The following is a 23433-nucleotide window of genomic DNA, read 5'->3' as shown; positions in this document are numbered from 1 at the left end:
AAGTTAAAATCTTGCCTCTGATAATTACTGGTGGTTTGAGTCTGAACAAGATACTTCCATCTCTACCTCAGTTTCCTCAACTGTAAAATGGTGAGAATATTAAGTACCTACCTCCCAGGGCTGTTTTGAGATTAAAATGAGATGATATGCTTCATCAACTCTGCACACCTTAAAGAGCTATGTAAGTGCTAGCTATTATTGCTGTTATTATCAAAGAAAGGAGGTAGCAAATCAGTTAAAAAGATAGGGTGCTCTAATCATCAGTGATTGCATGCTTCCAAAGAAACAAGAGATCACATATCTGAGACCTTCCACATCCACCACGCAATCCAGAGAACCAGAGACTACCTTCTGTTTTTCACATAAAATCAGAGAATCTCAGCATGGTACAGAAACTCAGGTCACCTAGTTTAACCCCTTCATCAAAACATAATTCTAGATTTAGAGTTGGAAGACACCAAAGAAGCCAATAAGGTCAAAGCCTTCGTTTTTCCCATGAAGAAGCTGAGGTTCCGCAAGATTCAGGGACTTGACAGGAGTCATGCAGCTCAAGCACCCAAATTGGGCTCTGAAGCTGCTTCTTCTGACCCCCAACCCAGGGTCCACCCTCTTCATCCATAGCCCCTTTTTGATCCATGCAGGATTCTCCCCTAAAACCTCCCAGACAAAAAGTCCCTGAGACCATTTGAAAACCTGAGGTGACTGAGACCAATTAAGGTACAAGGCTGAGGAGGAGAGATGCTCATATAGAATTCATGCTTAGTAACACTTTGCCTCATAACAACATTTGTGATAATTGATCTAAGAGGCAACCATCAGAAGCTGTCTTGATGCTAAAATTAAACTGACTCACCTTCACTACTGACTCCCACTTGAAGAGGGATGCCGCTCCATCTCTAAGGACAGCTCCAATAGGAGGAGCTCTGCTCCTGCCGTGGCCTTCCCAGGTATGGTCTTCCTAGGCAGGGCCCACCCCAGGGCCACAATCTCCCTTGGCTTTCTCCTGCAGAGGAGCCAACCACCACTTCTCTGCCCAACACTCCAGTTCTTCCCCTGGCTCCTGGCTGCTCCTCACCCACAAGGACCCATCAGTATCCAGATTTCCGCCCCTGCATAGCCCTCTGAGACCTTTTTGACCCTTGGCCTCAGTCTCTCTCATCTCACTTTCCTTATTTCTAAAATGGGTATATTAACAATACCTTTTATAGCCACATCACAGGACTGTCTTGAGTATAAAATGACAAAGTTCCCAGACAATAAGATATCTGAACTCTAGGAATGATCAGTTTTCCAACCTCCTCATTTTACAGACGAGGCTGAGGGTCAGAGTGTACAAAGGACTTGCCCATCATCACAAATGCCGAGACCAGTCCTTTTCACTAAGAATAAATTCTGATTAGTATGTACAGTGGTGGGGGGCGGAGGTGTAGGAAATGGAGCACCAGCCCTGGAGTCCAGAAACCTGAGTTCAAATCCAGACTCAGGCATTTAATAATTGCCTCACTGTGTGACCTTGGGCAAGTCACTTAACCCCATTGCCTTAAATAAAAATTTTTTTTTTTAATATGGGCAGTGTGCTGAGCTTCATGGAGACAAAGAAAAGGAGGATACAGCATAATTACTCCGTTTCCTCTCTCCAGCTCCTTGGCCCTGGGTCCTAACCTCTGCTACCTCTGCCTACGACCAGCCTGCCCTTCAATCCCCCCACTCCCTCCAGGGCCCTCCCTGCAGGGTGGCCATCCCTCTTCAAGCTTCCTGTCAGTCCCTCTCCCCTTCATCCTTTCACTCTTGCTTCATGCACAATCCCAGTGCTATCCCCCTCCCCCCAGCCAACAGAAGAGGTGGCTTTTCTCTTTGGCTAGCCAACTCCTTCACAACACACCAGTGATCCCACCAGCACAGCACATCCTTCATCTCTAGACTCCCACTTATCTTCAATCTCGCCCATGTCTCTTCCATCCTCAATAAACCCTCCCTTGACCCATCCATCCTCATTGGCTATCATTCTCTCTCTCTCTCTCTCTCTCTCTCTCTCTCTCTCTCTCTCTCTCTCTCTCTCTTCCCTTGAGAGTTAATAAAAGTTTCCTCCCTCTCTTCCTCCTCCCTCCTCCTCCCTCCCTCTCTTCTGCAATCTGGCTTCTGTCCTCACTGGTCAACCTAAACTGCTCCTTCCACAGTTACCAACAACCTCTTCACTGACAAAACCAATGCCCTTTCCAGATTCTCATTCTTCTGGACCTCTCTGCAGCCTCTATAGCCGATGATTGCCCACACGCTCCTGACACCCAGCTCCAGGCATTCTCCCTAACCATCTGTCTGTCTGTCTCTGTCTCTGTCTCTGTCTCTCTCTCTCTATCTCCTCATGCCTCCTTCAAGTCCAGAGCCAATTCCACTCCCTGCCAGGAGCTTTTCTCAGCCTCCTTGGTCTCTGTGCCCTCCCTGGGAGAAGAGCTTCTTCTTGTCCTGCCCAGAATTTGTCTGGACAGAGCTGTCTCTCCCATTAGACTAAGAGCTCCCCCTCAAAGCAGGACTGCTTTATGCCTCTCCTTATATCCCCTACCATAGCAGGTCCTTAATGAATGCTACCTGGCAGAGAGGGAAGCAGGTATCAAAATGGGCAAAGACAAAATTTCATTTCTAAAACAAGTAACTTAGGGCATAGGAACAGAACACAAACAATGGGGGGAAGATTTCTCGCAGGAGGTGGCATGTGAACTGAGCCTGGTAAGGATAGCCAGTGATTTCAGCAGGAGGGACACCTGGAGAGAGGTGAGGGGGAAGGGATGAAGGATATGAGGAATGGCTCGGCATGTGCCTCAAAAGGAAAGCTAGCACAGAGCGTGGAGAGCTACTTCTCTCCATAGAAGGCACCATGCTATGTCCATGGCCTCCCCATCCCATCTGGAAGGATGCAGACTCTACTTACGGACAGAGCAGGGTAGCTCATCCAGAGACAAGCTCATCAGCTGCTGTGGTACAAGAATCATCTCTAGGAAACTGAAGCAAACTGAGGAGGAAGGGATTGACTCCAGGCCCAGGGCTGTATCCTATGGTACCCCCTAGTAGCCCTCACAGACCCCACACTCTCAGTCCTAATCTCTTCCCTTACCAATACCATGTGACCAAATATTTTTGGACATTTCTACCGCATAGTTACCTCAAATTCACTATGTCCCAAATGGGACTCTTCTTCCCCAAATCTGTGACTAGATTTGTAGTTCTGATCTAACAGTCATCCTTGAAACTTCCTTCTCTCTCAAACTCATACCCATCCAACTGCCACCCCTCATTGCTTCTGCCTCCCCAGCATTTCTCACATTCATTCCCCTTTTCATTCAAGAATGCTGTGCCCTGCTACAGGTCTTCACCTGCACTGACCTGACTGTTACAGCAACCTCCCATCAGCCTCCTACCTCAAGCTGGTCACCCCCCCACAATCCAATCTCCAGCTACAATTCTCAATCTGATTTCCTAGGATTCCCTTCACCTCCGTGGAAAAGGGGTCGCCCATGACCAGAGCACACTCTCTCCCCATGTCTGTTGAGCTCTGGCTCTTTCAAATTCTAACTCAGAGGGGCGGCTAGGTGGTGCAGTGGATAAAGCACCGGCCTTGGAGTCAGGAGTATCTGAGTTCAAATCTGACCTCAGACACTTAGCAATGACCTAGCTGTGTGGCCTTGGGCAAGCCACTTAACCCCATTGCCTTGCAAAAAAAAAAAAAAACTAAAAAAAATTCTAACTCAGGAGCCTCCTGCTATTCAAGGTCATTCCTAACCACCCCCCTCCACGCATACACATACATACATACTAGCACTTTCTCCTTTCAGAAATTACCTCATTTTTTTGTTTTTTACTGGTGTACAGTTACATCTTGCCTAACAGACCAGGAGATCCTTGAGGGAATAGATTGCTTTTTGCCTTGATGCATCTCTAGAGAATAGTCATCTGTGACCTCATTTTGTGGGCACTCCCTTCAAAGTCACACACTACACTCAAGCTAGACTGGATCATCTCCTGAGCAACTCTTGCCAACTTCCTTGTATGTATCCTCCATAAACTGTTATGCCTTCATTATTCTGCCCTCTTGGGGTCAAGTATCTCTCTGAAGACACCCATTCATTATACCATAGCTCTGTCTGTTTGCTAATAATATATTGCATCCTACTCATACCCACTAGGAACCTCTCTATTTTTCTTTTGCTGCTACACAACTTTACTTTTTCAGACTGATTGATGGTCCATCATTTGAGTGTCCCTAAAGCTTTACGCCACTGGACATTTCTCCAAGGTAATAAGGCCCATTTCTTCATTTTGTTAAATGCTTAGCTCACCAGCTCTAAGACCATCCAACTGTCCATCATCATGATTTTTTGTTGGGGGGTTTTTAAGCAAGGCAATATGGTTAAGTGACTTGCGTAAGGTCACACAGCTAGGTAATTATTAAGTATCTGAGGCTAAATTTCAACTCAGGTCCACCTGACTCCAGGGCTAGTGCTCCCCATCATGGTTTTAACACTAGGCATTCTTGGGGCAGCTAGGTGACACAGTGGATAGAGCAACAGCCCTGGAGTCAGGAGTACCTGAGTTCAAATCAGGTCTCAGACACTTAATAATGACTTAGCTGTGTGGCCTTGGGCAAGCCATTTAACCCCATTGCCTTGCAAAAGAACCTAAAAAAAAAAAGGCATTCTTTATTCACTTTGCTTTTTCCAAGTAAATAAAAAAATCAAACTTTTGAATGATCACAGATCTCCTTTATAAGGGGACTTTCTAATGCATGCCCAGGCATCCCCTATCATAACAACAAAAACAACAACCTTCTCATGACCCTGAAGCATCCTTTTCTGTCTATCCCTCTTATTTCTTCTTCCTTTCATAGACAAGGTTCTACAAAACATCATCCATCTTTGTCTCCATTTCCTAACCACCTACTTACTTCTTCATCCTTTGAAATATGGCTTCTGCTCCTACCAGGTGCCTGGAACTACTGCATCTCCAAAGTTATCAAAGATCAACCTGGGTCTTTGATGTTGGGGACCACACCTTTACGTTTCAACTCCTTCTCCATCCCGAGGTGAAGCTCTCTTACTAATCTCTCAGAAGTTTTCACTCCCTGCCTTCAGGAAGTCTTTCATGACTCCCGCAGCTCCGCTTCAAGCATCACTCAAATGAAACACCATATTGCTAACTGTTCATTTACCAACTTCTTGAGGTGACTGAGCAGGCAGGTTGATGTGTACTCTAATAACCTATCTTCACTGAAAATAAAATCTAGAAGCTTCTACTCAGTCATTTAGGAGAGATTCCTAACATTTTCTGTGCCACGGATTGCTTTGGCAGGTTGATGAAATCTATGGACTCCTCAGAATAGGTTGGTTTTTTTAAATCACAACTGATGATGATGACATTTCAGAGATTAGAGAAAATTATCCTTTTTTTCCCATTCAAGGCCCCCTGATATTAATCCAAATCCCAAATCCCAGGTTAAGAATCCCTGACGTAGAAGGAAAGCTGAAGAGACCAAAGGAGGACTTCAAAATTTACTTTACAGCTAACAAATCTATGTAATTTGACTATGCAAATGCACTAACAAATCTATGCATTTGTTTTCAGAACAAGTACCACAAACACCAATTATAAGGCTTTATGAGCAATTTACAAAAATATCCAATAGAACTATCGAATGCCTCAATTAAAGAAGATCAATTGATCCCTTCTTCCCTTCAGACTAATGATAATGATAACCTGCAGAGCTCTCCAAGCAGAAGAGAAACCAGAGCTAAGGAGCCTTTCCTATGGCCTGTAATTTACTTACATGAGGATAATATTGTTGGGCTGGAGCTCGAGGCCCCTGAGTCTGGCCCACAGCGGGCCCAGGTCCTCCCTTGGACACCTGTTGTCTGTCATAGAGAGGCCGAGAGGCTGTTTCCTGCTCTGCCACAGGCTCGCCTTGTGCCCTGCACAATCTGTCACGAAGCTGCACGATATTTGGCTATAAAGAAACAAGAAAATAAAACAAGAGTCATTGGTCTATTACCCAACTATGTGGTTGACCACTCTGCCCCTAAGGACACAGTGGATCTGGAGTTTGGGGATCAGCCAAGAGAAGTGGTACCACCCTAATTCAAAAGAACCTGTTCTTCAAAAGAGAAAGGAAGAGGGGCAGCTAGGTGGCACAGTGGATAAAGCAACAGCCCTGGAGTCAGGAGTACCTGGGTTCAAATCCAGTCTCAGACACTTAATAATTACCTAGCTGTGTGGCCTTGGGCAAGCCACTTAACCCCACTTGCTTTGCAAAAAAAAAAGAGAGAAAGGAAGAAACAAAGAACAAGAAGGCACTAGAAATCAAGGTTTCCAGTCTAAGGTTAGAGAAACTTGGTCCTGGGCCATCCTACCTTGCCGTGTACATATAATATTTCTAAACAGCTCCTGATATTTTTCCTTAGAAAAATAATGGCAGAATTCTTAAGAAATAAAAACTGAAAGACTTCTGAATCTAATTCCATCTGATTCTTCATATTGGTGAGTATATAACCACCTGGAGAGGTTATCCTAACCCTCTTCTACTGAGGTCCTTACTCCAATGCCTGGGGGTCCTCAAACCCTGAGAGAGCCTTCTGCCAAGCAGAAGAGGCTTCCCATGTGGGAACCCTCTCTTCCTTATCCATGACACTGCCATCAGCACAAGCCAACCCCGCCCCCCCGGGTCCCCCATGTCCTCCAGGACACAGCACAGTTCTGCCTCTAAATGAAGTCTTCCTGCTTATCTGTCCCTCCCCAACAACCCTGTATTTAACTTAGGGATTGTCTCTGTGAGCACCCCATGCCTGTCCTTGGATGTGCCCTGGAGGTAAGATCACTTCATTCTGCAGGGGTTTCCATACCTGCTGGTCCAGGTCTAGCCCCAACACAAGCAGGAGCTTCCTCAACACTTGTTGAGTGATATTATGGGCACAGCTCCAGTTGGCACAGACACAACTAGGACTTGAGGTCAGTTAAGACTTTGTCCTCACTCAAATGAAGCAAGCTCACCTTCTCCAGAACTCTCCACCTATTGGCAGGTTTAAATCTAAGACTGAGCCCACTGGAAAGAATGAATCATTCACAAAAAGGAAACATAGGAAAAAACAGTTCAATCCACTTACCTGGCTGGTGTTGGCAGGGAGGAATGCCAGAGCTGCAGCAATGCTGCCTTGGGCTGCCAACAAACTGGCATATTGACTCATCTTCTCAGCCAAAAGAGCCCCAATGGCATTAGTGTCTGACGCCTGGGTGAGCTGGACAGCCTTTCGGAGGATGACAACCTTCTCAATCAAATCCTAAAGGAAAGAGAATGAAGAGACAAAGGAAGGAAAGAGTGAATGCTCTGATCAAAAATGGAGTCTAACAGTTAGTTAAAAGCACAAGGTCTCTTTAATACAAGATCTCAATTGCCCTCTAGCACAAACAACTTTAGGAGGACTAAGGTCTATCTAACAGGGTTCTCTGGGCACCTCCACTCACCCCACACATGACCTGGAAAAGATGTCAGTGCCAGCGAGCACTAAAGAGGGCAAGAGTACAGGAATGAAAGTACACTACAGAGAAATCGATTCTTTCAAGGGTGGCAAAAACAAAAAGTTCCTGGGCTGTAGAGGTGGGATATGCTAGATTAACTTTAAGTTTTCCATGATCCCATTCAAGACAAAAAAAAAATCCTCTCCAAAAAGAGTAATGTCTCCTTTGAAAATAATTCATGCATATATGCCATTCACAAATTAGAACTCTAAAACTGAATCAAAATTGTTTTATTTTGCATTAGTCGACACAAAACTCCTAATACTTTTCATTTCATTTTCAACAGACTAGACTCTTAAATGAATCTACCAAGAAATAAAATCCCACAGAAGAATGTTCAAACTACAAAAAGACAAGGAAGGACTTTACCCATCAAATGCTTTAAAAAGAAATCAAATCCTTTAAAAAGAAAAAGGAAGGGGCAGCTAGGTGGCACAGTGGATAGAGCACTGGCCCTGCAGTCAGGAGGACCTGAGTTCAAATCCAGCCTCAGACACTTGATTACCTGTGTGGCCTTGGGCAAGCCACTTAACCCCGCTGCCTTGCAAAAACCTTAAAAAAAAAAAAGAGGGACAGTTAGGTGGCGCTGTAGATACAGCACCGGCCCTGAAGTCAGGAGGACATGAGTTCAAATCCAGCCTCAGACACTTAATATTTATCAGCTATGTGCAAGTCACTCAACCCCACTGCCTTTCAAAAATTAAAAAAAAAAAAGGGGGGGTGGGAAGGAAACCCCAAGAGCATATGGTACCAATGTCTTCTGCTAACTGACACCGACCTGAAGTGATAAGGGGCTGCTTCCATCTTGAGCTTTAGTCCAACACGCAACTAGTTTCTCTATGTTGCCAGCACAAATATAGCACAAACATGCCTGGGTCTGCAAAAGATGATCACCTTCATTCTCAAGTCTGGTGCCCAACAAATCTAAGGAGAAAAAGAAGCAAAGGCTAGTCTAACAGTAAGAACAATGCTTGCAAATTGAAGAGAGACAGAATGGCACAGACTCAATGTCCCATCTGAGACACTCACCAGCTGTGCCAATGAGCAAGTTACTTAACCCTCAGCCTCAGTTTCCTCATTCATAAACTGGGGTCATAACATCACCTATCTCACAGAGTTACTGTGAAGCTCAAATGAGGTAATACATGATACTCTACAAGCTTAGAGTGCTCTATAAAAGTTAACTATTATTACTATGATTATTGAAGATGGGTCTTTGGGTGAGCTGTGAATGTTGTGGTTATTCTCAGCAATTCAACAATCCAAAACAATTCTGAAGGATTTATGATGAAAAATGCTAAAGAGAGAACTGTTGGTGTCTGAATACAGATAGAAGCATACTTTTTTTTTAGGTGTTTTTTTTTTTTTGCAAGGCAAACGGCTTGCCCAAGGCCACACAGCTAGGTAATTGCTAAGTGTCTGAGACTGGATTTGAATCCAGGTACTCCTGACTCTAGGGTCGGTGCTTTATCCACTGAGCCACCTAGCTGCCCCAAAGCATATGTTTTTTAACTTTGTTTTTCTTAGGAAGTTTTTTGATCTTCTTTTTTAATATGGAGGCTAAAATGGAAGTATATTTTGCCTGACTTCACAGGTATAATTTTCATCAAAGTCCAAGCTTTCTCAAGGGGGGTGGGGGAGAGAAGGGAGAAAGGGAGGGAAGGAACATGAAACTCTAAATTTAAAATGTTTTTTATGTGTTGAAAAACTAATTAAAAAAAGATTAATCGAGGGAGAAAATTTTGGAATGCAAGGTTTTGAAAGTAAATGTTGGGGTGGCTAGGTGGCACAGTGGAGGGGCGGCTAGATGGCACAGTGAAGGGGCGGCTAGGTGGCACAGTAGATAAAGCACCAGCCCTGGAGTCAGGAGTACCTGGGTTCAAATCCGGTCTCAGACATTTAATAATTACCTAGCTATGTGGTCTTGGTCAAGCCACGTAACCCCATTTGCCTTGCAGAAACCTAAAAAAAAAAAAAAGTAAATGTTGGGGTGACTAGGTAGTACAGTGGATAGAGCACTAGCCCTGGAGTCAGGAGGACCTGAGTTCAAATCCAGCCTCAGACACTTACTCATTACCTAGCTGTGTGGCCTTGGGCAAGTCACTTAAACCCATTGCCTTGCCAAAAAAAAAAAGTGAATGTTGAAACTTGTTTTTTTGCATGTAACCAGGGGAAATGAAATTAAATTAAATTTTTTAAAAAAGATGAATCTTCAAAAATAGCAAGAAAAAATAAAATCCCCAGACAGAATAAATGGGAGAGTAATAAAAAAAGACTGTGACAATAACAAATGATATGTATGTAATGCTTCCAAGTTTACAAAGCCTTTATGAAAATGGCTCATCCAATCATCAGAACCTATGAGCCTGTAGGAGAGAAGTTTGCCAAGGAAGAATAAGGCTCAGAGGTTCCATGACTTCTCAGTGGTCACACAGCTACAACCTAGGTGAGGGAGCCTGAATTCACCAAATCCAGGTCTCCCCTAATTCTTATCTCCACTCCATCACATTCTCTCCTTGTGCAATGGGATTGTTCTCTCCCTAAGTAGAAAACAATACCATTTGAACTGAGCCACAAGGGAGGAATGGGATTTTTATAAGTAAAAGTTAAGGTGAGGCTTGGGTTCGATTAAGGAATAACATTACAATCACAGAACTGCAAAGCAGAAAACAGAAACAAACTTCAGTTTGGTGAGAGCATGCTATATGGAAGGTGAATCAAGAAAGTCAATCAACTACAAAGAGGAAAAAGGAAGGCCCACCCTCCCCTGGACCAAAAAGATTTCACAAGGGAGGGACTGAGCTTTAGGAAATCAGCTATAGAAGCAGAGGATGAGGATAGTTGCAGCTATACAAAAATTCACAGTGTGCATAAATGAAGGCATCCTGCAAATGGAGAAATGAGACTTCTACTGGGCTCCTGGGGACAGGGCAGGGAATATTTGACTGCAGCAGCTGAAGCAGAGATTCTTAACAGAGAGACCTGCCCAGCAGTAAGCAGCCCCACCTTGTTTGTTAACTGGTGTGCCCAACCCCAGAAAAGCTTCAAAAGTGTGAGACAAGTGCAGGTGGGGCCCATTATAAGGGAAGTGAACTGGATTGGGTGGCCTCTGAGATGGCTTTCTACTCTGAAGTGTATTACACTACAGGAACTAATCTGGGAAGAGGCTGTGTGTGATGCTGCCCGGGGGAAGTCTTCAGCAGAGTCCTTTCCATCCCACCAGCCCCCCATTAAGCACATACTCTTTGTCTACAAAGCCCAGCCGTGGGTGCTGTGAATGGTCAGAACACAGAGGCGACTCTGAAAGGAGAGACTCCTCCCCCAGAAGCCTGCTGATGCCAACGAGGAGGGGAGAGGAAGATAGCTTCAGGGATGGAAGGAAAGGGGAGATAAGACATATCTGGAGTCAGGAGGGCTCCAGATGCAAAGTTTGTGGGAGGAGGAATGACAAGGGCAATCAAGTCTCAGGAGATGCCTTCGAGGACATGGCTGAAAATGCATGAAGCCAGCTGTGGCAGAGAGGACAGCTATTTCTTCAGCTAAGACCAAGCCAAAGGAAGAAAAGGTGGCAGAGGACAGAGAAGACCAGAGAGGCAGGAGGAGACTTATGATGACATATTACAATATATTATATGTGTAATATGATGTGCTTATCATAACATATGGTTACATATAATATAGAGTAACACAGACACTTAATAAAGCACAGGAAACAATAATTTTCTTACCACAAAGAGCTGAAAATTCATCTGGCCTAGCGTAAGTCAACACAGCAGCTAACGCTTCTCTCCAGTTCTTAAGGTCGCAGGACTGAACAATCTCTTTCCAATTTTTCATCACCACTGCTGTGATCAGCTTGGAAAGAGAGAGTAAAGAGAAAAGTGAATGCCTCCTAAGTGCCTCCGGCCTCAAGAATTAATGCTTGGAAAAACATGCTGCCAAACAATGGCTCAGTCAAGTGTTTATCAAGTGTCCCCCATCTGCCAGCTCCTTCTCTGATAGAGCTCACGCTCTACCAAAGAAGTGGAGCACATATGAAAATACACACCACACAAACACAAAGTTCATAAAGACAAGGCAGCTCAGGAGGGAAGGCACTCTCCGGGTGGAGATCGTCTGCAACAAACAATGCTTGAGCAGCATCCTGCAGGAATAGGTGGACTTGGGGTGGGGGTGCACTCTAGACAGTGCAGGGAAGGGATGAAGGGTCACATGGGAGGAGGAAAGCCAGCCACCTTAGCTAGACCTTTGGGTTCAGGAGAGAGGTGTGCAGAGGTCATAGGGACTAATGCCAGATGATCAAATTCGAAAATCAAATAGCAAGAACACAGAACAAATAGGCTTAAGTTTAGCCATATGGAAAGGGAAAGAAATAAACTCTAATTGAACAGTGAGAAGGCTGGTCAAGGTGAAACAGAATCCCAGCAGGCCCTACCTGCAGCACTACAGGTCAGGATTTTTTTTTTCCATCCCTCAAAGTATACCCAAAACTTCAGTAAAATAATTCTGAGATCTGATTTTGCTCCTTGATTCACTATTTCAAATTTCCAACTGACCCTTCAGAAACAGTAACAAATATATACTTCAATTAGACTGGAAGACCCTAAATGTGGAGGAGCCAAGACAGAGCAAGAATCAGTCCACAAAAGAGTAACTAAAAAGACAACATTTTAATAACACATTCTTTAGAATCGTAGGTTCAGAATATGATTATTCACTGGAATGGGTAACCTTAGACACTGACAGTCGCTGAAGCAGAAAAAAACCCTTCCCTGACGGTTAACCCTGTTGCTTATAGTCTCTGGGGATGGGCCTAGGCTCATCCTTCTTCCTCAAGTTAAAATTTGGGGCGGCTAGGTGGCACAGTGGATAAAGCACCAGCCCTGGAGTCAGGAGTACCTGGGTTCAAATCCTGTCTCAGACACTTAATAACTACCTAGCTGTGTGGCCTTGGGCAACCCACTTAACCCCATTGCCTTGCAAAAACCTAAAAGATATTTAAATTTTCCCCATCTTTCTAGGACTTACTAGGGATTGCATTCTATTGCCAAACCTTTGAGAAAATGGCCACTTTCATAGTAGTCTGAGACAATGGAAGAGAATGTGATTGAAGAGATCTAGAGAGTGCTCATGACTCCACATATTAATAAGGACTTTTTTTAATGGATGGGCTAACAGGTTAAAACTGAAAATATTAAAAAGCTTGGCTAGCATTCCTTTAAGATTACTGGATAGACAAGACATAAAAAATACAATAAAAATACTGGCTTCTCTGTATTTTTTTTTAAAAGCAGGAAAAAGAATATTCCACTTTTCTTATCTACTCAAACAGATCTAACTATATTTCATCAATTTGTACTTTTTTTCCAAAGATGGAGACCAAGGGGCAGCTAGATGGCACATAAGATAGAGCATTGGCCTTGGAGTCAAGAGGACGACCTGAGTTCAAATCTGGCCTCAGGCACTTAATAATTACCTAGCTGTGAGATCTTGGGCAAATCACTTAACCCCACTGCCTTGCAAAAATACAAAAACAAAAAAACAAAAAAACACAAACCAAAGATGGAGACCACAAACTATCCATGGCTGCCAGGACTGGGCAAGCCTTGCATATAAACCTACCTTAAGTTTTCCAAATAAGACCTATGAAGTAACTTTCCAGTCAAAACACTCAGCTGGATATTTTTCTAGTTTTTAAATATTGCAATACTCAACCTCTAATGCTCAGATGTGATTCACTTAAGCAACTTTTGTGTCATGGAGACATAATGCTTACAAATCTCCTCAATCTCCTATCCCTACCTAGCAATCTTGGCACAGTGACAATTTACAATTTATTTCCCTACTCTTTCCACCTTCTGGTCTCATTAAAAAAAAAAAAAAACCCAAAATGTTAAATAGTGGTGATGCCATTTACAATCCAACTAAAACAATATCACAAAAAAGACACAAAAACTTATAAAACCCAAGCAGCTAAGAGTAAGCAATTCATACTTCTTATAAAAGGTCTATCAAGAACACAGAGCAAATATTAAGAAAAAACACATTCACCATTTCTGAAGATCAGTGAGAGGATACGTTCTTTTTAGAAAGGTAAAGAATGTTAGGAAAACTTGATATAAGTGGTCCTACAGGTCTACATATGAACATAAATATCTAAAATGACTATCTCCTCAAACAAAAGTTAAAACTAGAGAGACACGGATGTTAGTGACAAAAATGCCTAGGTAGCATTCTTTTAAATGACCAGGCAATACAAACTATAAAGTAAAAATAAAGAACAAAAACCACCAAGAAGATTAAATAGATTTCTACTCTATCTCATTAATTTGGATGTTCCTTCCATTCTTGAGCAGGCCCTTCCCAAGTTAACCAAGGAGCTTCATCCATTGTGCTGCCTCCTAATCTTCTGACGATATGAGTAATGGGGCTAACTGGTTATTTCTTCCTGTCATCACAAGACCAGCTCGACTTCGTTCCAAGCATACATTTCCTTGATAACATGTCTCTGTATTGCACATAGCCTGCCTATACCCACCACACAGCTCTCCACCACTCTTGAGTGGTACTCAACGGACCTGTTAACCTCATCAATTCAGGAGTTCCTTCCAATAATTCAGATCATGATTCATCTGTGCCTGCCCAATCTGTGCAATTCTTGTCAACGTCCCCCTCATTGTTTGTCTCGAGATCCACTTGACATGGCCAAAGCCTTCCTGACACTGAGAGGATGCCATGGAGAACTCATGCTATCTCGTGGCCTTACCTCACCCTTTGCCACATGATCAGTTTATGACCTTGCCCTGTCCAACCTTTTCAATTTCTTACCCCATACTCCCTTTCGTGGACTCTACAATCAGCGATATAAGACTCCTTGCTGTTCTTCCCACACAACAATGACTCTCCCAACTCCACACATTTCCACCAGCTGTCCTCCATATCTGAAATACTTTTCCTCCTCAATCTACCTCCTGGTTTTGCTGATTTCCTTCAAATCTCAACTAAAATCTCACTTTCTGCAAGAAATCTATCTTAGTCCTGCTCTTGGCTAGTGACTTCCCTCAGATATTATCTACTATAAGATACCATCTCCTATTAAGTCTCACTTGTACAGAGCTGTTTGCACATTGTTTTCCCCATCAGAATGGAAGCCCCTTCAGGCAAGGGACTGTTTTTGCCCTTTTCTTTGTTGTTTAATATTTAATTCAGCACACTGTCTAGCACCAGAAGCCCTTAATAAATGCTTGTTGACTTCTTTTAATTCTGATCATTCCAAGCCCTGTGGCCATAGACCACCACTATGGGCACTATTAAAAAGCTGCACCTTCGTCTGTGAAGTCAAGGTTCCCCCCAAGTCCATCCTCTCTCCCAGCTTCCATTCTAGGCCCCCTTCATCATTGCTGGTACTGTCAGTCTGTGAATCAGCCCTCTGTCCTTAATTCGCCAGGGCCTGCCTGGGCACTTTGGAGCAGGTGCTTAGTTTGAGCAGGTGGTTTCTCCTGTATGGATGATCAGGTCACACACTTGAGAGCTGTGTGCTTGGCAGGACACCACTAACAGATCCTGGCACAAACGCTGTCCCAGACAGTGGTCAAGCTCCTGTGAGATGATCTATTTCTGTTTTGTGCTTTGTCTGATGTCAGACGGTTCAAAGAAAAAGACTACTTCTCTCATTCTAGCAGGGAAAATTTCATGGGAGCCTTTACAACAGCAGTGCACTCAACCAAATCAAATGCTTTCTGTAAAATCAACAAATCAGCCCCATGTGATCTTCTCTGCCAGTTGTCTTATTACAAAGATGGGATCTCTTTGCCTCCCCAAGGGTCAACACAAGTGTGAATTATTCACCTGAGGGTCCACTCCACAACCTGCCCACAAATAGGTATGTCTTCAACAGCTGCATCGTCCCCAATGGGACAGCTCCATTCTCTCAGTTTGGCCCTGATTGGTGGGAGAGGATGACCTTTACAACACCAGAGAGGGGGAGATTCCTAATGGGAAGCCAAGACCATCAATTTAGAGCTCCAAGGGGCCTGAAGGGACTCCCTACAGAGGACCAAAGGGAGACTTGGACAAGTCAGGGTGCCTGCCCACAGTTGCACAGCTGAGCAGTGGCAGGATCTGGAACCAGGGTCTCTGATTCCATCCCACTGTACGATACTGCCTCCCAAGGGAAAGGATAAACACAATCAGTCAACTGTGATGGTAAACAATTAAAAACCTTTTGCAAAAATAAAACCAGTCTAAGTAAAATCCGGAGACACAGAATTAAGGGGGGAAAACTTTGCATTAAATATCTCTAATAAAAGTTTGTCATTCAGATAAAAAAGGGAACAAATACCAAAGTATACCAATAAGAGTCATTATTCCCCAACAAAATTTCTTTCTTAGGCTAAAGAATATGAATGGTTTTTAAGAGGGTACAAATGATCAAAATCAATTGGGAAAAATGTTTAAAAGAACTAATCATTAGAGAAATCCAATTCAAAAAAAGAAAAAAAGAAATCCAATTCAAAACAACACATTACATTCATCAAGGTAGCAATAATAGAAAGAGATGGTAAAATTCGCTGTGGGAGGGTGTGTAGAAGACAAGCACAATAATTCAGTTTGTGAAACTAAGAACTGGTTTAAACGTTCTGAAAAAACAATCTGAATGTACAAGAATAGTTACTAAGTTGTTTCAAGCTGTGGACCCAAATCATTCACTACTAAGACAATGTCCTACAGGGGCTACTAATGACAAGAAAAGAACAACACATACAAAAATTAGTCATTTTGTCAGTCACATCCAACTCTTCGGGACCCCCTCTGGGGTTTTCTTGGCAAAGATCCTGGAATGGTTTGCCATTCATTTTATGGATTAAGAAATTGAGAGAAAGTGTGAAAGTTATGGATTATTACTGCTCCAAAAGCAATGGAGAATATGATGAATTCAACTTAAGTGAAGAGAAATCAAACAAACCAATCAAAAGAATAGTTCCAGTAAACAGAATGCAGTAGATAAGAATAACATTAAAGGTAACAAACACATCAAGTGTAGGAATGGAAACGTTGACTGGGAAAAAAAATTTTGTATCAAACATTTGATAATGGTTTGTATTCAAATTAAAGACATAAAAAACAAAAAGACCAGAAGTCCATTCCACAATAGGTAAGCAGTAAAAGGTTATGAACCAATAGTTCTCAAAAAAAAAGAATAGCAAATTATTATCAACCTCAAAAAATGATACAAATTATTAATTACAGTATCAAAATAACTCTGGGATTCCATCTCACAGTAAAGTGGAAAAGATAAGACTAGTCAACATTAAAGGTATTATGGAAAACCAATCAATACTGCTGGTGGAACTATGAACTGGTACAATCATTCCAAAAGCAATTTAGAATTATGCAAAAAGTGACTAAAATGTCTATATTTTTTGACCCAGAGATTCCCCCCAACCCACCCTTAGGTAATTAATCCAAGGACATTGGTGACAAAAAGGTTCCTTAAACACAAAAGCTGTGCTTTTGGTAGTGTCACAAACAACCAGAAATAATGTAGATACTGATAAATGGGGAATGGCCATTTGTGCTGTATGTCAGTGCATTGCAGCATCTCTACTAGGCTTGTAACAAAGGAATTGAAGAAGAAAGGACTCATGAATAAAAATATTTATAACAACTCTTTGGTTAGTGAAAAAATACTGGAAACAAAGGGAACGGACGTCAACTGAACACATTAAGGTATGTGAATGCAATAGAATTCTACTGTGCAGCAAGATTTCCATGAGAGAACAGATCAGGAGAACAATTTAGGCAGTAACAATAACACTTATAAAACCAAACAACTGAAAGACTTAAGAACTCTGATCAGTACAATGACCTGCCAGGACTCCAGAAGACTGAAGTTGATTTATGTTATCCACCTCCTGACAGAGAGGTTTTGGAGTCAAGATGAAGAATAAAATATACATTTTTGGATACAACTGCAGGAGTTTGTACTCTTTGATCATCCATAACTGCTTACAAGAGTTTGCTCTTTAAATAAATAATTAACTGAAAATGAAAACAAAATGCAAAAGAAGAATTTTACTGTGCTGTAAGAAATGATTAACATGATGAATATAGAGAACCATCAAAAGTAGTACTTAAATTGATGATGCAAAATCAAAGTAAGCTGAGCCAAGAAAATACACAAAATGACTACACCAAAGTAAAAGGAAACAGTGCATCACAAAACACCCATAATAACTGCAACTGAATGTTGAGAAATTATATATATAAAAAAGACTAAGTTTGGACCCAAAGAAAACATCTGCCCCTGTACCAAAACAGAGGTGGGGGTCCAAAGGTATGGAATTTTTTCAGTAAGTTGGTTCGTTTTGCTGAATTTTTTTTTGTCTTCTTTTTAGAAAATATTTTGATATAAGGGATGGCTCTCAGAGAGAAAGGATGTAGGTAGAAATGCAGGCTACTTAAAAACAGAAGATATTAATACAGATCTATTTTTTTAAGATGAAATAAAATCCTCTTGAGAGATCATAATCTATCAAAAGGCAAAACTGATGACAAGTCAAGTAATGAAAACAACTGCTAAAAGTTCATATACATAGACAAATAAGATTTGCTGTGTTTATAAAAATATTTCCTACAAAAATTAGTTCTGGACATTACATAAAATCGCACCATTTTATGGAGCTACTCATCTTAATAAGGTGAGTGATTGTGAGAGGAAACACTTTTTTTTAAAGTAAAACTTTAAAATGAAAATTTAACTGAGTTTTCTTGCATTATGTGAATGCATATGTATGCTGTGAGTTCACACACATGCTGGAAGAGGCGAGAATAAAATGACCTTAAAAAAAAACCAGGAAGTCACTCTTCACATTTGGCTTGTTCAGCATTGATATTATTTTAGATAAATTTCATTATAACACCAGAATGTTTTAATAAATGGGGTTTAGCCACAATTAACAAATTATTAAAACGGTACTCTCCAATCCACAAGAGGACCTTGTGTGCTGAAATACTGCTGACAACGAGGCTCTTGTCACCTGGCAAGTGAACTACTCTGAACACAATGGGGGAGCATCAAATGACTCATGCTCCCAGAACTTCCCAGGATGGGATTCCATTTTGGTGGGCATTTGGGAACTAAGGTAGTTTAAAAATTGTAGGTGAAAGGGATATATGAGACATCAATTGATAACAGCAAGTGAAGGAAAATAGTGACAATAAAGGGCTCAACCTTCCCTTACGCTCTGTTCTTCTCACCTACACCAATAATGATATGACAGAGCAGGACTTAAGAGTGGATGAGAAACCAGTCTTTCTTGCAAAGTTGTATGATCAAATCATCTAAGTAATGTTCTTTATAACATTCATCATTATTTTACACAAAGATTCACAGTACTGAAATTGTTGGGGCTAAAAATGACAAAGTTTAATTGTTTACTGGAAAATTTTTCCCCCTCCTTTCAGTTAGTACCAAGGAAGGTAAAATAATGTAAAAAAATATTAGTAGTTGTAGATGTTAACAAACAGTAATTACTCTTCAAATCAAGTGAAAAATAGAATGGAGAAACTTGAAGGGAAAAATCACATTAAGCATGTTTGATTATGTTACCTATATTAGAAAGAGAGTGAGAGATTTTATTTCATCTTTTATTCAATTAAAAATACATACCCTGGTAATTTTGCTTTGAGTTTTTGCGAAGTATTTTTTCTGGGTTCGAGCCAAGAGCTCTTGTCCACCTGCTATGGCCAATATAATGGCATCTGCCATGCGGTTATCATGTAAACAAAGGTCAACTGCACTTTCAAAATTACCAGTCAGCAAAGCCTGCGTAATTAAGCCATCAACATCTGCAACAGGGAAATAAAACCACCAAATTAAATTAGGTTTAAGCATTCAACACACCAATCTGTGTTTTGAAGAGAACGTGGGAAAATACATTATGACTGAACTCATTCATCCTCTCTCTCATACATACACACACACACAAAAGGTATGAAACACAGCTCTTTTTGGAGTTTCAGAATATCTAAAAACATTTTACTTTTTTTTTTTGGAAAAATAAAATATTTCCCTAGTATGACCATATTGAAACAGCTTTTTAAAGACTTCTCAAAGTATCATCTATTATATGGGACTCCGGACACATGTCAATTTATGGAACAATGGCAGCACATCAATGAAGTGGACATTTATTCTTCTATCACTTGTGCTTACTATAACAATTCTCAGATTAGGAAACCTAAGTATTGTCACTAGAAAAAAACAAAACGTTTAAATTCCATCTGAAAACAAAACAAATTACGCATTTACCTCCACTGACAGAAATATTAAATGTTCCTCCAGTTGACAGAGAAATTTCAGTCTCCCGATTTTCCTCTTTGGTGCTCTTAAAGAAGGGGGAAAGATACAGTTTAGTGGGAAAATAGTTACAAATATAACTATTACAGACAAAACAAAAATACATGATTACATACATAATAGGTCACATAAAAAGACATTGCCTGTATGTAATAATGATGATTATAGCAGGTTCTCCCCAGGAACAGGTCACTATATTAGTGCAAAGAGAAAGGAAATCTGGGCTATAGGGCTGCCAACATCACTTCCAACCTAGGGTAAATTAATGAGCCAAGCCTGTTTCCTCAACAATAAAATGACGATATAATACTCTTCTGCTGATATGTCAGTGTATATACTGTAAAAATCCAAAGATCTAATATCCATGAGAACAGTGAAAAGTATACAGAGAAATGAAACATCTGAGATCATTTTTATTAATCCCTAAGAACTAACATTCTCCGCTCCCAAGAAGCTTCAGCCTGAGCTGCTTCCCAATTCCCCTCTGCCTTCAGGATAAATTACAAAATCCTTTGGCATTTAAAACCCTTTTCCCCAAAGTGGTGTCAAATGGGGAGGGTTCCTGTGGAACATGGAAGAAGGTCAACAAAAATGTATTTTTAAAAGAGTTAATGAAAGCTACAAATTTTCTTGTCAGTAAGAAAAGAAAACCTTAATAAATCCAATCTTTACAAGGGGATAAAATAATGAGGAATGAAATAAAGAAAAGGAAAAATAAAACTAAAAGCAGACAAAATATCATTTCCTCTCTTCCTCCACATCCTCAACATCTGACAGTGATTCTTTATTGCCTGATCATGGGACAACCACTTAAAAACTCGGATCTCACTAGATTTGATGCCCTCTGCAGGTCCTGCAGACTTGAAGTCATCAGCCTAAGAGGTCCAGGTATTTTGCAGTCAGTTCTATTTAAAATACCCTCAACTCTGAAAAATTGAAATTTAATGACTAGAAGAAAACTGCAGTCTGATTTCCCATTGTTCCAACTAAAGATAAACAAAAGAGAAGAATTAAAAAAAAAACAGAATATTAATTCAAGTCTGTCACTGAAGGATAGCTTTTATTCAGAAGGCTTTTATTTACTTGATCAGGCTTCATTTTATGTTGAAAGACTACAAAGGAAAAATGACATTTCTTTCAAAAGATATTATTGGGGCAGCTAGGTGGCGCAGTGGATAGAACACAAGCTCTGGAGTCAGGAATACCTGAGTTCATTTCTGGCCTCAGACCCTTAATAATTACCTAGCTGTGTGGCCTTGGGCTACCCACTTAACCCCACTGCCTTGCCAAAAAAAAAAAAAAAAGAAAAGAAAACAAACCTAAAAAAAAGATATTGTTGTTTGGAATTATGCCCAAAGGGCAACAAAAAAATGTGCATACCCTTTGATCCAGCAATACCACTATATGGGGTCTAAACCCTGAAGAAATCATGAAAAAGGGTAAAAACATTACTTCTACAAAAATATTCATAGCAACCCTGTTTGTGGTAGCAAAGAACTGGAAATCAAGTGAATGTCCTTCAATTGGGGAATGGCTTAGCAAACTGTGGTATGTATGCCATGGAACACTATTGTTCTATTAGAAACCAGGAGGGATGGGATTTCAGGGAAATCTGGAAGGATTTGCATGAACTAATGCTGAGTGAGATGAGCAGAACCAGAAAATCATTGTACATCCTAACAGCAACATGGGGTGATGATCAATTTTAATGGACTTATTCATTCCATCAGTGCAACAATTTGGGGCCCTCTACAATGGAGAATACCATCTGTATCCAAAGAGGGAATTGTGGAGTTTAAGCAAAGATCAAAGACTATTTACCTTTAATTTTTAAAAAAAGTTATCTTATTATGTAATTTTGCTATCTCAAATTTTTTTTTCTTTAAGGATATGATTTCTCTCTCAACACATTCAAGTGGATCAATGTATACCATGGAAATAATGTAAAGACTATCAGACTGCCTTCTGTGGGGGAGTGGGGGTAGGGAAGCAAAATTAGGTGAAAAATTATAAACTTAAAAAAAATTTTTTAAAGATACTATTATGACTATAATTAACAAGATAGACCCATAAAATAAGTATTAATAAAAGAAAACCAAAAAACAGGTAAATGAAAGCATTATCTATTCATGAATCAAAAAGAGCATAAAAAGTTACCCGAGTTTTCTACTTTATTGACAGCTTTGATATCACACACACACACACACACATACACACACACACAACATAGATCAAGCATCTTTTTCAAATTTGTCTTTCATTCAAAGAGAAACTGCTAGAAATTACTTTTGCAAAATCTATGGTAAAGAAAAGTATTTTCAGGATAATAATATGGGTAACCTACTTTAAAATGCAAAATATTTTTAAGTATTTTGGAAAACACTAACTTACAATATTGTACTAACCACCTATTTATTATGTAGTTATTGAAGTCTTTTTAAATGACACTAGATTTAGCTGCCTGCTTTTAAATAGTTGAAAGCAATAGAAAAATCTTTTAGAATAATTTATAAGTTAGTCTGCTTCACACTCATTTTTTCCCCTTACAGTTTAACAGTTAGAAAATTCCCCATCATCTTTAAATCTTACTAATAAAATTCATGTGAAAGAGATTCTGGGGAGGGAAGCAAGAATGGAGGAAAAATTATAAAACTCCAAATTAATAAAAATCTTTCTATAATTAAGGAAAAAAAAAGAGACTGCTGTCAAAACTCTCCCATGACTCAAAGTATAAGGAAGAAGTTGAAGGTAAAGAGAGAACATAAATCTAGAGATCAACTTTACAGGATGAAATATCTGCAATCAAAATATGTTCCTGATATCAAATATCAGGAAAACAAAAGTAAATTAAGAACCGTCTGAGCATGGATCTAAAAGAGCGTGAAACTTACTGAAAAGTTTTCTTCTCTTTTCTTCACTGCCTATTACAATGTGACCAGACACACCCACAGGTGACAAGTTAGTAACCACCTTTCTTTACCCTGGACTCCATGGTGCAACACCAAAGTTCAAGGCCTTGCACATCTGTCAACCAGTGCCATGGAGGAGATATGATCCTTTAAGAGGCAGGATAGTTCAAAACTCCTTTCAAACCCTGCTCTGCTCTGCCCCTATGACCATAGGAAAGACCTGTGCCTTTTACAGGCCTCCATTTGTTCATCTATAAAATGAGGGATCTCTAAGATCCTTTCAGCTCTCCAGCTATGATGCCAACAGAGTACTGTGGGATAAAATCTCCTAATTTTCATTTTGATATTCTGGGTGCATCCACTGGGCCACAAACCTAGTTCAAGGGATGCTTATAGTACTCTTGAGGACAAGGCCACAGAATCCCAGGACTGACAAAGGGCATAAAACCCCTTAGTCTGTGGGCATGACACCTGACTCAAGCTAAGCACATAGTCTCAAAATTCTACAATTGCATGTAATAAAGGGATCAAAAAAATGTGTATTCAAGATTAAGTAGTTATGAGATGTATTCAAAAAAAACATGTCCAACAATTAAAAATAAATAC

General features: G+C 40.7%; 1 protein-coding gene across 9 annotated transcripts in view; it reads right to left on the bottom strand.

Annotated features, from left to right (window-relative positions):
* SEC31A (SEC31 homolog A, COPII coat complex component) overlaps nt 1-23433 on the bottom strand; it is an 86290-nt gene that overhangs the window by 30952 nt on the left and 31905 nt on the right. For all 9 annotated transcript variants that reach the window (XM_074228509.1, XM_074228510.1, XM_074228511.1 and 6 more), the window contains exons 15-20: nt 19871-19946; nt 19229-19407; nt 11286-11412; nt 8336-8481; nt 7146-7319; nt 5816-5992 (exon numbers count right to left, since the gene is read on the bottom strand). In XM_074228509.1, the coding sequence (XP_074084610.1) occupies nt 5816-5992; nt 7146-7319; nt 8336-8481; nt 11286-11412; nt 19229-19407; nt 19871-19946 (879 nt within the window). The remainder of the gene's footprint in view (nt 1-5815; nt 5993-7145; nt 7320-8335; nt 8482-11285; nt 11413-19228; nt 19408-19870; nt 19947-23433) is intronic.

Source organism: Macrotis lagotis, chromosome 3, assembly GCF_037893015.1.
Source record: "Macrotis lagotis isolate mMagLag1 chromosome 3, bilby.v1.9.chrom.fasta, whole genome shotgun sequence".
Classification (NCBI taxonomy): Eukaryota; Metazoa; Chordata; class Mammalia; order Peramelemorphia; family Peramelidae; genus Macrotis; species Macrotis lagotis.
This window is presented reverse-complemented; position numbering and strand designations above follow the sequence as displayed.